At 47.4% G+C, this 15,743-nt stretch overlaps 1 protein-coding gene across 1 annotated transcript; it reads left to right on the forward strand.

Annotated features, from left to right (window-relative positions):
• Positions 1 to 231: 231 nt before the first annotated feature.
• Positions 232 to 7,532, forward strand: elovl7a (ELOVL fatty acid elongase 7a). The gene is made up of 8 exons (XM_067231209.1): positions 232 to 387; positions 3,051 to 3,139; positions 3,410 to 3,600; positions 4,843 to 4,923; positions 5,063 to 5,119; positions 5,266 to 5,371; positions 5,621 to 5,757; positions 5,896 to 7,532. The coding sequence occupies exons 2-8, from the start codon at positions 3,076 to 3,078 to the stop codon at positions 6,151 to 6,153; spliced, it is 894 nt and encodes a 297-aa protein (XP_067087310.1). The 5' UTR covers positions 232 to 387; positions 3,051 to 3,075; the 3' UTR covers positions 6,154 to 7,532.
• Positions 7,533 to 15,743: the final 8,211 nt, after the last annotated feature.

The raw sequence follows: 15,743 nt of genomic DNA on the forward strand, positions 1-15,743 counted from the left end.
CCAAAGATATCAGTTTGATGACGCGGGTGGGTGGTACACTGAGTTGAAACTAATTCAAGTCCGATGCAGTAGCATGCCAGCATGCATAAAGGATAAATTTATTCCTCCTCTTTTCCTCCTCCAATCCGTTTGGGCGACGTTTTGATAGCGCGTCAAGCCGGACCCTGTGCGCTTTCCCTAGGTCTCCACCCTCTACATTTACATCAGTCACTTCTCATCAGTGCATGGTAGCAAGCATCAACACGACAGGGAGGATATTCGCAGCAAAGTTGCTCAAAACGTCGACACACCTGTTTCGATTGCTCACAGCTGCGCCACAGGCGAGGCGGGAGGTGGAGTATCTATTGACGGAGCTCAAGGACATTTTAACGTTGGAGTTCGATAGAGGTTTGTGAAGTGAATGTTATCTTGTGATTCTATGATGTTCTTATAAGTGCAAAGTGAGTATTGTAAACGATTGGAAACCGGCTCCCTGTATGGTAGCCTATTATTTATTTATTTTTAATCCCGGAAGAAGTTGATATGCTGGGTTAGAAAAGTTATCGTTTTTTGTTCTGAAAGTTCGTGTTTTTATACCTGGTGCCTTTTAGGGTTTAACATCAAGTCGCTTTTCTGTACCTATTGCGATGATCAAATATGTTCGTTTGGCAATATCTCTGACTGCCACGATGCTAAAGTTCCTAATTCTAATAGATTTTCGCAGGGTTTGATTTCATATTTTAATATGGCTCCCGTGCCGCACAAATAAAACGAGTATATCGGTACGCGATTGAACGGGGTAGGTATAAATGATTGTCGACAGTTAGCCTACACATTATGCTTTAGTGCAATCTTTTAGACTCCCTCTATACTGGTGATACGTCTGTTGTGGTCCCGAGTTTCTTTTAATTAGCCTACTGTAGCTTTTGTTCCAAAAGCAATGTTAGAATTTTTAACCTAAAACCTATTTTGAACTTTTTGTTCAGAGATGGCTAGTAGCCTAATAGGTAGCCTACCGGGTGCCCTACGCACAGCGCGTGATGCGCGTGCTGGGAGCGGCGGCACTGGGTGTTGTAATGATTTTATAACCATAGACAAAGTATTGGGAAATGAGTGATGTATTCGAGTGTAAAGGCTGTGACAGTCAATTGTTTTACCTCCCCATGTCACCAATATGGCCTACATTATGGGCTATTTCTGTCAGGAAATAACAATATAACAATGGAGAATACCACAGGTTATATATGGTTGTAGTGAGGGCCGTTGGGTGGTGTGACACAACTATAACATGCTGCCGAGAATCCTTGTCATATCGTCAGAACGCTGGGATTAGACACACCTATGTTAAGGCAAGGTGTGGTTATACAGTCTACTTCTGCCATTGCCTAACTGAAATGTCAGTGTTGACATAGAATGGTCTACACCAATGGCCTCAATTACATTTTCCGTCTCATTGAGAGCATGGCACTATAAGTACAAGCCTTGTTGGTACAAGGTCAAACCTGTTAACTCAATATAAATTCCACATGTATTTTGCATTTTTATGGATCAGGTGGAATTGCATCTAGTCAATTAGTTGCAATGCTTTGTGATGGGATGCTGGGTATTTGAACCCCCCTGTACTCAAATAATGTGACTTTTGTATCAAGTTATTGTTTTCACAGCCGTTGGGCTTGAATGGGGACAAATATTGGTTTTCCCTGCTTGTTCAGGGTTGATTTCCGGTATGGAAATGTGTAAAAACGTGCGCCACAGGACTCCTTATGTAATACCCTTCACATCACATAAACCAGCGACATCGCAACTACTCACTAATCACTAATTTTGTGGGGCTTTAGACACATCCATACTCTATATCTAAAGGATAGAAACCATTTTTGATAGAACATTCCAGTATGGGGTGTTCAGTTTCATTAGATATCGAGACAGTATTTCATCATGGTATCTGTGCAGCCGGTTGATCCTGCCCACAAGCAAGGACTAGGAAATCCAGTCGGTCAGCCCTCGCTGTAGCCTGTCATGCCTTTTTGTTTTGTTTTTTAAACACGATCAGATCTCACCGCAAGGATGTGATTCATTAGAAAGGCATTCATTGTCTTGACCGGAGGGGTGCCCTAATTATTTGACAATGTTACTTTGTTGCAAATGCCCTCTGTCTTCACACTGTGGTTGTTTGTCTGTGGAGAGCAGAGTAGCCACTGTTGTCTAATTCTAGCCCCCTGAAGCAGGTTATTCACCAAATACCCTTTTATCTTTTCCCATTCATAAAGGATAGTGTTGCCAAACCCTTCTCCTAATGTCCGATCCAATGAGTCTTATATTTTGCGTGACCTTTCTCTGTGACATACCCAAGATGTCCACCTAGCAACAGGTACAAGGCCTTGGAAACCAGACTTACAGTAGCTCAGATGGTGACATACTGCTTAGTCGTTAGTTTTTGTAGCGTTTTAATAATCTGCGCGTATACTGAACCAAGGTGAGGCCTGTGTGAGTGCGGGTCCCATTGAATGCCTGTGTTAACAGAACACATCTGGTTAATGATGTGTGTGTGTGTGTGTGTGTGTGTGTGTGTGTGTGTGTGTGTGTGTGTGTGTGTGTGTGTGCGCTGACCTTACCACATCCCAGAGAAGGGAGAGGAGCCTTGACTGTTGGTCCTTGTGCTTCCAACACTCCCTCCCTTGTCCCTGCGATGCTAAAGAAAAGGGAGAGAGAGGGGAGAGCGAGAATGGCAGAAATGCGGACTTGAATCATTTTACATTGTCCACAATCCAGCCTTTCAGTATGAGGGCTGGTGGTGGGTTGTATCATGACATGAGCCACCCAGAATAACTTTAGATGACTGGGGTCTCTGGCTTTTTTTGAATGTTGTTCTGACGTGTGTTGTCAAATCAAATCAAATGTGTATGTGTGACTGATATGGTCAAACTCCTCACCGTCCTCAGAATGGCAAGCATCAACTCCCACAACATGCAGCGACACGACCATAGCTGCGATTGGGCATGTGTGTTCTCCTCTATCTTTGTGTGACACTTGCATGCTCTAGTCGTTGACCTCTGCCCTCTGTTTTCCAGGAGTGCTACTAGACCTCAAGTCAAAATGGAGTTCAGCGATTTCAAATCCAAGGCTATCCGCATGTATGATGAGTTCATCCAACACGCAGGTGAGACTGACATCTGAACGTTTGGGATCGTTCAATAATTCAGTGTCTGATCATTAGCCCATTTATTTAGTCATACTTACGCCTTGCTTAGTTTCGGTAAGGAAAATTATTTTCTAAAATTAATGTCTCTGAACTTACACTATCCTATGCAATCTGGTCACTCTAGGACACTGACTATGGAAATTATGTGCATTGATGGCCTGTTCACACTCACGTTAATATTAAAAACGTGCCCGTATGAATTTTCGACCCTCTCCTCTTGTTGTCTAGACTCCAGGACGGATGACTGGATGCTCATGTCATCGCCCCTCCCCCAGACCATCATCATCGCGGCGTACATCTACTTTGTCACATCGCTAGGGCCACGGCTGATGGAGAACCGCAAAGCGTTTGACCTCAAAGGTGTGCTCGTGGTCTACAACTTCAGCGTGGTCGCCCTCTCCCTCTACATGTGCTACGAGGTGAGTGAAGATACCATGCGGCCTGGGGTGGCTTGGAACATTCCGCCAGATCTCCTTCTGATCTGGCTGTCATTTATGGGAAAGTGTTTGTCCAGGTAGGGGACAGGCCTGGGCTGTTGGCATCCGCACGCCTCCCGATCTGACGCGCTCGCATGCATCACTCTGTGCCTCTTTTCATCCCCATCGGTCTAACGACAACCAAGAATGCCCGTTTGTCTAGGTAGAGGTGCACCAGCCCTTTTTTCTAAGCTGTGGCTTTTCAGACGCGCTTAATTGCTCGTCCAAGCTATTTTGACCGAGGCCAACCGTCATGCAAATCGACAATCTGTCACTGTTAACAGTTGTGATAAAGCTGAGTCCGTTACCCTAGTTTAGTTAGAAAGATCTTTGTCGTAAAGGCCGTAAGTTCCTTCCCTGCCTCCTTCCTTTTCTTGCGTTTTTCTATATTTCTTTTCTTTTTCCTTTCGAAGGAAATTATGATCTTTAAACTGAGTTTTATATCACCTAAAAGATTGCACTAAAGCATATAATGTGTAGGCTACTGTCGACAATCATTTATACCTACCCCGTTCAATTACGTATATACTCGTTTTATTTGTGCAGCACGGGAGACATATTAAAATGTGAAATCAAACCCTGGGAAAATCTATTAGAATTAGGAACTTTAGGATAGTGGCAGAGATATTGCCAAACGAACATAATGATAACAAATATATATATATAATTGGGTGCTTCCTTTAGAAGGAACCAATCAGTCTGGTCTTTGTCTGAGGATTGGGCCAAAAAACTGGTTCGGTCACATTCCTTTTCTTTGACTAGTGCTGAAAGCCTGTTTTTCCTCTTACTGACTGATTGACTGACTGACTAGGGGTGGGGGGGGGGGGGGGGGTGGAACCTGAAAGGTGTGTATGTGCTCACAGCATGGATGACTAATTCAAGCACCTTGTTTCAACTTCCTTTTCCTCCTTTGCCTTCTGTTGAGCATTCGTTCTCGTCTATGTAATGAGAGAAGCATTTATCAGCATTGAACCTATGACGTGTGTGTGTGTGTGTGTGTACGTTCATCGATGTTGGACTTGCCTATGTATAACTAGAGTAAAAATCTTAAAAATCGTTATTCTGCCATGTGAAGATGAGTTATACCCATAACTTCTGGGTAACACAAATGTCTAATGTAATGCTGCTGAATTGCTGCGATATTTGTGGGCGTCATAGCTTTTGTTGTTCTTTGTACTTTTGTAGTATGTGATTTCCGGTTGGGGGACAGGATACACCTTCCACTGTGACCCCGTGGACTACTCTGACTCACCCCAGGCCCTCAGGGTAAGAGCCCTTAAGCAACGCTGCCTTCGGTTTCTCTCCCCGACACCACACACACTCTCTTCAATGGAGTGCTCAGTTGATTTCACAATCAAACTGTTTTTCTCCCCTCCTCTCTTTTGGATCTTCCATCCATCTCCAGATGGCAGCGACGTGCTGGCTCTACTACTTCTCCAAGTTCATCGAGATGTTGGACACGGTGAGCTCCCTCCGGTCCCACTCTAGATCACCTCTTCGACATTTGACGTTTTTTCTTTTTTCTTCTTCTTCTTCTTCTTCTTCTTTTATCGACCTGTTCCATGTGTCTCATCCCTCTGTTCCTCGCCCTCCTCTTTCGCCCGTCAGGTCTTCTTTGTGCTGAGGAAGAAGAACAGCCAGGTGACCTTCCTCCATGTCTTCCATCACTCCATCATGCCTTTCAATTGGTGGTTCGGGGTGCGCTTCGCTGCAGGTAAGCCGGCTCCCGCAACCGCCCACCCCCTAAGGTTCTGAAGACTCTTATTGGATCAATTAGTCCGAATACCATTGTGGAGAACTAGATACCGTTTTAGAGATGACACTGGTACAAATGCACCTCATATACTGCACATCGTGTTATGTTGTTTTTACGTAACCAAATCCCAAATGCACGTTTGATTTACGCATGCTTGCTGGGGCAAAACTAATAACGGGAGATGCGCTTGTCGTTGTCCGTTTTCAGGTGGTCAGGGCACGTTTCACGCCATGCTCAACTGTATCGTCCACGTCATCATGTACACCTACTACGGCCTGTCTGCCCTGGGCCCTGCCTACCAGAAGTTTCTGTGGTGGAAGAAGTACCTCACCACCATCCAGCTGGTAACTCCCTCTGCTCTGCTCCTAAACACAGCATCCTCTGGTCCAACTTATGTGTACCTTAAGATAGTTAAGTGGTGCTGGCTTTGTCTCCCACTGAACCATCCATGTTAAAAACCTTGTTGTTCCGTCTACCCTCAGATCCAGTTCGTAATCGTCACCACCCACATCTTCCAGTATTTCTTCATGAAGGACTGCCCTTACCAGTTTCCCATCTTCGTGTACATCATCGGCCTGTACGGCCTGGTCTTCCTCTTCCTCTTCCTCAACTTCTGGTACCACGCCTACACCAAGGGCAAGCGGCTGCCCAAGGTCCTGCAGAACCAGCGCTGGGCCCACCACTCCAATGGAGTCATTAACGGCAACACCAACAGCATGCAGCACGACAAAGACGACTGATGCGGTTTCTGGCCAGTCACGGGAGGGGGGGCGGGAGCGGGAGGCCGCGGTCTATCCCATTTGAATCATTATGCACAGAAAGTTACTACCCCTTCCACTCTACTCGAGTGGATCTGATTATTGGACCACTACCCTCTCTCTATTGCTAAGGCAATCTGTGTGTTACGACCCAAAGCTGTATTGTTTCCATGTCTTTTTTTTTTTGTAGTTTGTTTTTTGTTTTTCATCAACCATGTTGTCTCTTCTCTATCAACGACACAGATTTACTGAAGAACCCCCCTAGATTAACTGAAGAACTACTTCAGTCAATCTAGGTAGCCTTCTGGACGGTCTAAAATCAACCACTTGCAGAGAGAGATGTTGCGTGTCCACTGGAGGCATCTTCCATTGTACATGGGGCGTCCTCATTAGCCATTCAAGCCATAGTTCTGTTAGCTCTGCACTGAGAAGGATAGGAGCTACCTGGTGCTTTTGGACCTGCCCGATGATAAGTAGAGTAGATTCTTCTTTCTCCTACTGTATCTTTTTTTTTTTTTTTTTTTTTTAAGGAGACATTGTTTTAGCTTGTTTCATTGAATGTCGTTATTTTTATACTGATTTTTTTTTTTTTTTTATATGAATATGTCTGTACATTCAATTGTAAATGTATTTCTGGAACAGTCTTTAATTAGGAGGATGCATAAGAGGGAGTCTCATTCATCTTTTTAAATAACACCCTTCCGCCGTCCCCTTTTGTTTGAAATACTCACTTTTTGAATGGAGTCATGGCTACTGTCCGAAGCCTAAGTGTTTGAGATGCTATCTAGCCTTCTTCAATTTTCTAGTCTCTCAGTATAAGGATAGTATGACATTGAAGCATAATGAGATTTGAGACCGGTAACAGTGCTTCTTGCAGGAACCGGAGCAGAGCTCATGTTGTAGCTGTTAGCTTTAGCTCACAAGCATGGCCTTAACACAAGTCCAAAAAATACTTGACAAATCACTTTACCTGCTGTGGATTGGCTGGTTGGCCGGCAAACTGAAAGACTGAAGCGTTTGGCACTAACCCTGCATTCACTGATTCGTATGAAGTCTCCTAACTAGCATGTGAGGCTGTGCTTGTGGCAGTTTTTAAAGTAAGCTCTATTGCTCTCCTCCAGTTGTGATTGAGAACGTGGCATTGGATGGTCCAACCGTTGTGCCTTGAGCCCTGGTTGAGGTATGGTCTACCTGGGGAACCCTCCGCAGTGCCTTACACTCCGACCCATTTTCTGTCTGTAGTTATGAGTGTCCTTTTAGACATGATGCCACAAGGGCACTGATTTGAAAAATGAGTAATATGTATACCTAGTATTTTACTGTATGTATTTATGAGAATAAAAAGCTGTTTAAATACTGAACTCCTGTGGTGCTGCTTTTTCATTTGGTTTCATACCCCCTCCATATGGTGCATTTGAGTGAACACATCCAACAGAAAAGCTGTACCCAGCATTCAGTGATGGAGACCCCAAAATCGGTTAAGGTACAGTATGCACAGTTGGAACTTTTTACATTAGCCATAAATTTGAATTTGAGGGAGACAAAAAGTGAGGTACCGAGGTACTTTATCACCAGCATCCCGGGGTGGAACGACCTAGAGAATTAGGGGCCAAGGTGTGTATGCCTGATTAATATTTAAAGCCCATTAGCATTTTCCCAACTTCTGTCTGCACAGGAATACACTGCAGAACATTCTCAACAATCAAATTTCCCCCTATTCATTAAAAAGGAACCCTATTACAGGGAATGAAACCTACATTATTAGTACATTGTGCTAAATGGCATTCAACTTTAACAACCATTACTTTTTACCCTAGTGGTAAGCAGTGAACACATCCAAAACATACTTGACTGTGTGATACTGGTTCGCCCGGTGTAAGATGTAATGAAGTGTCATACTGACACTAACTTGTCGAACATTGAAGCTGATATCTCATTTGTTTCTCTGAATCCAGACCTGCCTTGGGTATCCCTGATTGTTCGAACCCTTTTCGCACTGCCACAAGGCCAAATGTTTCGCCCTGGGTGTCCTGACCCAGCAGCATGGTAATTCTGGCCTATCTTTGCTCCACACTTGATACCATAGCATGTTTATCAGCAGTCTGCCGCCCCAACATGTATGGAGGCCTGAGATGACAGGAAAGCTGAAAGATGTGGAGAATCACCTGAGAGGGTATATATCTGGGAGCTGGACGATGACAAAGTTGGAACATTTGAATGGTTCTGCACAAGTTCCAATCTTGATTGTCTGATTTCAGTTGATGGCCAGTTGGACACACGTTGTGACACTGCAGCTGCACGACCGCTCCGATCGTTATCCACAGTTTGGTGACGCGTTCAACGTTGTTCTAGAGAGCTATATCTGGGTGATGGACATGGTCTAGTATGTGCAGCAATGGGAGGTTTTAAGGCAGGGTTATACAAACATCAGAGAGGAACTCGAGCAGTCACCCAATCCAACTACAGCCCTCTCAGACGTGACGCGAGTCTTTACCTCTCCCTGCCAAGGAACAGAACGAAGGAAACAGGACCTTATCGTGATCACCCTGACTTATGTCTTTGAGAAGGTGAAAGCTGATAAGACGTATCCAAAAGAGTTTGAAGGAAGTTCAAGTGAAGGAAGTTGTGTTGAAGAGAAGCCATAGAGCCAATGTGAGAAACTATTTGTGAAGAGCAACGTGTGTTCTATGAACCATGGCCCACATACTCTCCCTCTGTCAGTGAGACTCATTGTCATACTGATATTGACAAGCAGTCAAACAATGTTTGTGTAACTAACCCTATTTAGATTCGGGTTACTTAGCATTTCACCACACTGAGTGTAACCGGACACTGAATTCCATTCACCACTGACATGTAAGTGGTGAGTGGTGTATGAGTGGTGGGTAACGGTATCTCATATCAGGTAATTTTCCCATAATGTGTGTTCTTCCAGATGACTACAAACGGTGCTGTAGCTTATCCCATCCTCAGAACTTCTCCTGAACTAGACGTGTTCTCTGACCCAACAGACACCACAGGAGAGACACTTCTCAACTCATCTGCTGTGCTCTCATTGGTTTTCAGTCAGGTCTCCAGCCATTTTGGTTGATTGTGGAGCACAACGAGATCAGCATCAGCAAGCAAGGGTGACAGGCCTGTGAGTGTCACCCTGGTGGACCCCAGCCTCGCTGGGAGGTTGGCAAGAGGGCTGACAACGCGCACCTCCCTGTGCTATAGCTTTGTTAGGAAAACAAACAGGACCGTTACACTCCAACTGCAATATAACTAGTTTATTGACAAGGATCAGATACAGAAGAGTGTTCCGGATGGTAGTGAGTCTCTGTGATGGTCTTCTCCTGATATCCACTCAGCCCAGCGAGTTCCAGCCAGGTGAGAAACTCAGAGTCCTCACCCTTACTGCCAAAAGTACATTTCTGGCTCCTTGGCAACGGTCCTTACGTTGTCCGGGAGAAAGTGGGCCAGGAGACCTGCAGGGTAGAAGAACCGAGAGGCAGGAAACCAGAACAAACATCCCACATCAGCCTCCTGGAGAGCTTCCAGGCCATGTGTCCAAGTGTCCTTGAGCAAGACACTGGACCCCAAGCTGCTCCCGATGAACAGGCTAGCCTTGAATGGCAGCTCCGTCCCCATGGGTGTGTATGAATGGGTGAATGAGAGGCATAATGTAAAGTGCTGTGGGTGCCGGGATGGGTGACTGTGGCTCAGAGGGTAGAGAGAGAGTTCTATCCCCAAATTCTCCAGGCAGGCACATGCACAGATAGACCCCTAGTGGTGCTCAAGCACCTGCCCTTTTGCCCTGGATGAGAAAAGTGCCCCTTCTGCTGGAGCCCAATTTTTTCTTCATTCATCAATATTTAAGAATAAAAATTACTCTCTCATCAATTCCCCCCAAATGTGTTTTGATATCTGACGGGGCATTTATTTGAGTTCTTGTGAGAATTTCGCCCCGACATGCTCCGCGGCGCTCACAAGCCCCCACCGCGCCCCTCCCTCCTCCTCCTCCATTTAGTGCTCATGCAGTGCTGAGCCCAGGCCAAACGGCTGCAGCCTACTTCTTCTCTGACCCGCAGCATCAGACAAACAGGTAATGACGGTGTTTGTGCAATCCCCCGACGTTGTTTGGTGATGAATTGACCACAACATTTGCACCGCTGAAAACATTACGTCGCAACTGCAGGCTCGCTACACAGGCTTTCATCAACCCAGGCTAGCTATGCAGGCTCGCTACACAGGCTTTCATCCACCCTGGCTAGCTATGCAGGCTCGCTACACAGGCTTTCATCAACCCAGGCTAGCTATGCAGGCTCGCTACACAGGCTTTCATCCACCCTGGCTAGCTATGCAGGCTCGCTACACAGGCTTTCATCAACCCAGGCTAGCTATGCAGGCTCGCTACACAGGCTTTCATCAACACAGGCTAGCTATGCAGGCTCACTACACAGGCTTTCATCAAAGGTTCAACTCTTTGTTTTCCTCTGTAGCGGCTCTGCTGATGGACCTCACCAAAACAGGTAGGCCAGAGAAAGTGGTGTGGGGGTCAGAGCTGGAGCCAGCCTCCCAGTCTCTGAGGCACAAACACACCAGACCTCCAGGTTTGTTCTGAGGCACAGACAAACCTGACCTCCAGGTTTGTACTGAGGCACAGACACACCAGACCTCCAGGTTTGTACTGAGGCACAGACAAACCAGACCTCCAGGTTTGTACTGTGGCACAGACATACCAGACCTCCAGGTTTGTACTGAGGCACAGACACACCAGACCTCCAGGTTTGTTCTGAGGGACAGACAAACCAGACCTCCAGGTTTGTACTGAGGCACAGACAAACCAGACCTCCAGGTTTGTACCGTGGCACAGACATACCAGACCTCCAGGTTTGTACTGAGGCACAGACACACCAGACCTCCAGGTTTGTACTGAGGCACAGACACACCAGACCTCCAGGTTTGTCTGAGGCACAGACACACCAGACCTCCAGGTTTGTACTGAGGCACAGACAAACCAGACCTCCAGGTTTGTACTGAGGCACAGACACACCAGACCTCCAGGTTTAAGACTGGACTCAGTCAAGTCTTGTCCCAGTAATTTGACCACGAGGAGCACCCATTCTCACTCTCTCTACTTAAACGTATCTGTAGGCCGTCCTACTGGCTCCCAGACATCTTGAATGTCTTGGCGATGGACTTTCGAAGCGCACGGAACATTCGTACGTGTAGAGGACGTCTAGGGGGCTCCTGCTTGGTCTCGTGGTCCTTCGACAGCTCCAGATTGGCAGGCGAACCACACTTAGCCCCTGTGACAAGACAACATTTTAAATTGGTGAATTTGAAGTTAGGCTTTGTCAGAGTAATTTGCCAAATCTACAGGATCACTTTGTGATTAATTAAGGATGACAAGCAGTGGTGGTCGCTCACCAGGTGTGACGTGAGAGCTGGGGGGAAGCTCCTCCTGGGCTGAGGGCTTCTTGGGCTCCGTCTTTCTCTTCAGAAACTGCAGGGGAAAACACAGAACATGCTGGAATCTATGGAAACTATGACAACACCTCTCAGTCCACCAAAGCATCAGGATTTAGAACCACTCAGTCCCAACACTGCCTCTTCATTCCATACATGCTCCATTACATGAATAACCAACCCATGGTCATTCATTCTGTACTCATACGATATACTATAAGCTCTGCTCTATAAGCTCTATTACATAAATAACCCACCTTGTTCTTGAAGAGCTTGGCTTTCTTCGGCAGGCTCCACCACTTCAAGCCCTTCTTAGCCTTTCTAGTCTCTCCTGCAGAGGTCGACGCTGTCCCAGCATCCATGATGACCGCTGCAGGGCTGAGCTCACCGAGATCTTCCCCAGGACACGGAGCTGCAGCAGCAGACTCACACAGAGTGTCCATCACTCTCTCCGTCAGGATCCTGACCGTGCGGTCCAGGGTCTCCTGGCAGGCCAGGCTGGAGGTCGAGGGAAGGTTCAGCTCAAGGCTCTTCTGCAGCTGACTCTTAACCGAGCTCTCAGCAAAGCTGTGGATGAGCTCCTGTCTGGAGGGCATCGGGGGGCTTTCTGGCAGCATCAGCTCTGACGTGCTTCTGGTGGAGCCCACGGGGCTTTGAAGATGCAGGCCCGTGGTGGCTGTCTGCCGGCGGAGCCGACGGACGTTGGCGAGCAGACTCTCTGAGGCGGTCTTGATCTGGAGCTCGTCCAATCCGGCGGAGTCCAGTCCTACGGCGGCGATGGAGACTGTTGGACCCTCTTCGTCCTCACCTAACTGGCTGAGATACTCCAGTATGGAGTCCAAGAGGGCACAGGTCAGGAGGCCGTCCTCACTCCTCTTCAGTTCAGCAGTGGAGCACTCTGAAGCGGCTACTTCTGCTCTCATGGCACTGAGAATCACCCCAAGTGTCCTCTTGGTCCAAGAGATGGACGCCTTCGGAGGGATGATCTCAGATACACGTTCTTCAAGAGCCGACAGCTTGTCTGCAGCTTTCTGCAGGGTCCTCAGTGTGCTGTCATAAAGCTTCTGGCTGGAGGAGTGGACCTGCTCCCAGAACTTCATGCCACCAGATCTCGTCTTTGCTGAGGCCCTGTGCTGCTCAACCACCTCGTGGAGATCGTTTAGGATCGCACCGAGCAGGTTCTCACAGTTCTCAGAGGAGACCAGCAGCGATGGACGCTCTGAGCTCTCTGGATTGGCCGCATGAGGTGAGCCACGAGGGGTCGCCGGCTGGCGAGAGAGCTTCTGAGTCGCTCTCCTCAAGGCCTGCTGGAAAACATCTTTCCCTTTGGTCGCGTACTCTTTTATGATCGTTCCCACTCGTGTGTCATGAGCCAGGCTCTGCCCAGCTGCGGGTGGGCCCTCTGGACGTAAGAAAATCAAGGTCTCCAGGACCTCGGTGGTTCTGTGTCCACTCCCTGGCCGGAGGGAGTCAACGAACAAGGAGCGGTAGATGTGGGAGAAGGACATCTCCGGACGCCTTAGGATCAGCGAATGATCCAGGATGGCTGAGATGCCTTCGACAAGCTCATCGATTTCCACTTCCTCAACGCCCTTGTTTAGACAGGCCAACATCTGTTCGTTGGCCAGCTGCTGGAGTTTGGTCAAGCCTTCGTTCTTCACGCTCTCCCGATAGCAGAACTCACTACTTATGGCTCTGCAGGCTGCTGTCACCGTGTCGACAGACCGGATCAACAGAAGCCTGATGAGAGACGGGGGCAAACTTTCCAGAGACGTCTCGTTCATCAAAGAGACGCTCTCGTCCGCCGTCACATCTCCCATCCTGGAAGAGCTCACCAGGGGGGCCAGTTTGGCCGCTGCCTTGCAGACCATCTTCTTGGCTACAGAGGAAACATCCATTGCGTCCCATCCTGTGAGGGAGGAGCTGTTCCCTGCACTGGATGATGAAGACTGGCTGTCCAGCAACTCAACAGCACTCTTCACGGATTCAATGATCCCATCGACCAGGTCACTGGCCAGGGAATGTCCAGAGCCACCGCTCCCCAGATAAGGGATCATGACCAAATCCTCAGTTCTTGATTGGCTGGATGGCGATGTGGACGAGCCCTCCTTCCTACACGGCCCAAACTGCTCCTCCAGCTTCAGCTCCACCGCCTGGACAACGTTGGTCCTCGGCATGGTGGTCAGGAGCTCTCCGAGGGACCCTCCAGAAGACCGGCTGCTCCCTGACCTCCTCAGCAGCGGTAGAGTCTGCACGTCGGCACAGACAGCAGAGAGGAAGTAGCTCACAGAGGAAAAGGTAACAGGCCCTTGAGCTTCTTCTTGGATTGCGGCCCTGGCTGCTAAGACGTTGCCGATGACCGGCACGATCACCTCAGCTGCCACAGAGCCCAGACTGGCCTTGGCCTCCACCTGCAGATCCGGAGAGGGAGTTCCACTCTGTCTGCTGAGCGCCACCTGGCTTTCTGTGTCAGCCTGCAGCATGGCGGACACTTTGGTCAACATCTCCTGGGATAGCAGCCCAGCAGCTGATGTGCTGCAGGTCTGGGCGCCTGGAACATCTCGGCTGGCGTCCAAGTGAGGCAGCATGTCTGGCAGCCTTTTGTTGATCAGCTGCAACGCCGCTCTGATCACAGAGATGGGCAGCTTGGTGCGGCTCGACAGGGCTGAGGAACAGGCTGTCTTCATTGCCCTCTGGCTGCCAGACGTGCTGCTGCTGCTGGCTGTGCTGGGGGGCATTCTCTCCACTCCACTGACGCCCTGGGAAGTGGACGCAACCTCCAGGGCTTCCAGCTGGTCTTTTGACCCAGTGTCGGGTACTGAAGGAGGGGGCAGATCCGAGGGCTCGACCGGGTCCATGTCCTCCAAACTTAGAGGCCTCACGGTCAACACCCTGATGAAGGTCCCTTTGTCTCCAGACAGACTCCCCTCTCTTCCCTCGTTCACCCCGGGCTGAGATGAGTCTTTCTTATCTTTCTCCATGTCTCTTCCTCAGAAACTGCCTCAGGTCACACTTGCTGTTGCTGTCCGATTTGAGAGAGAGGCTTTCACACCTGATCCCTGAAAAGACAGACTTTTTCAAAGAACACAGAGAATATAATTACTTTTTCAGAATAATCTAATAGCTCTCTCTACCTTACATATCTACATGAGAACATTGTCTTGGAAATGTAAACCTTACTGAAAAAGTTGTTACAACTTGTAAGGTGTAAAACAATCAGAACATTTACTTACAAAAATATTTCTGTGTAACAATACGAATTTGTCAAGGTGAAAGCGTCGCAGAGATCCAAATCCTTGTCCAAGAAAATCACGTAAAACTGAGCACAGTGATCAGAACGGCCTTTTGTAGTTTATTTGATGAATTATGTCATAATACAGCAAACGTCATCAAACAGCAGACAGCACAATTTGAATACAGAGAATAGGGTACAATAACTTTTTCAGATTAATGTATAAACTACCTTCATATGCACCAGCGAACATCGTCTTTTAAATTGAAACCTTACAACTTTAAAAAGTCCCCATATCTCCTAGGTGCAAAACAATATGAACATTTACTTACATTGCAATATTGCTGTATTCCAATACGAATTCGTCAAGGTAAAAGCGTCGTAGAGATCCAAATCCTTGTCCAAGAAAATTTTCAATATGAAATGAGAGCAGTGATCAGAACGGCCTTTTATAGTTTATTTGATGAATTACGTCATAATACAGCAAACGTCATCAAACAGAAGATGGCGCTCTTTACACCCGGTCTGTTTAGAGTCCAGGCCGTGGTCTGTTATCAGTGTTAAACAGGGGCGAACATTTTATTGTAGCTGCATGAACTGTTTTAAATCACGTTTTGAAAAGTGAAAATGTGTAACCCCCATCACACATTTTGTATCAAGAAAAATATATTTCACAGCGGTATCCACTGTTATATAGATTCTAAAAAGCTGTCCCACCCACATTGGAAAATAAACCGATGACATTGGTGTTCCATGTTGCATTAATTAATTATGATTTGCCCATTTAGACGAATAAGGTTTATTACGACTGGATATCATTCACAGACGATTCACCTTTACACATTAGGAGGTAATAGGGTGATTTCAGGTAATGTGGGACACTTTG

Source organism: Osmerus mordax, chromosome 28 (genome assembly GCF_038355195.1).
Source record: "Osmerus mordax isolate fOsmMor3 chromosome 28, fOsmMor3.pri, whole genome shotgun sequence".
In the NCBI taxonomy this organism is placed as follows: domain Eukaryota; kingdom Metazoa; phylum Chordata; class Actinopteri; order Osmeriformes; family Osmeridae; genus Osmerus; species Osmerus mordax.

What these genes read in the sequence shown, in the direction of transcription:
- elovl7a (XM_067231209.1), top strand. Translation starts at nt 3,076, where the DNA reads ATGGAGTTCAGCGATTTCAAATCCAAGGCTATCCGCATGTATGATGAG. An exon ending in ACTCACCCCAGGCCCTCAGG is followed by an intron (nt 4,924 to 5,062) that starts GTAAGAGCCCTT and finishes ATCCATCTCCAG; the next exon opens with ATGGCAGCGACGTGCTGGCT. An exon ending in ACCTCACCACCATCCAGCTG is followed by an intron (nt 5,758 to 5,895) that starts GTAACTCCCTCT and finishes GTCTACCCTCAG; the next exon opens with ATCCAGTTCGTAATCGTCAC.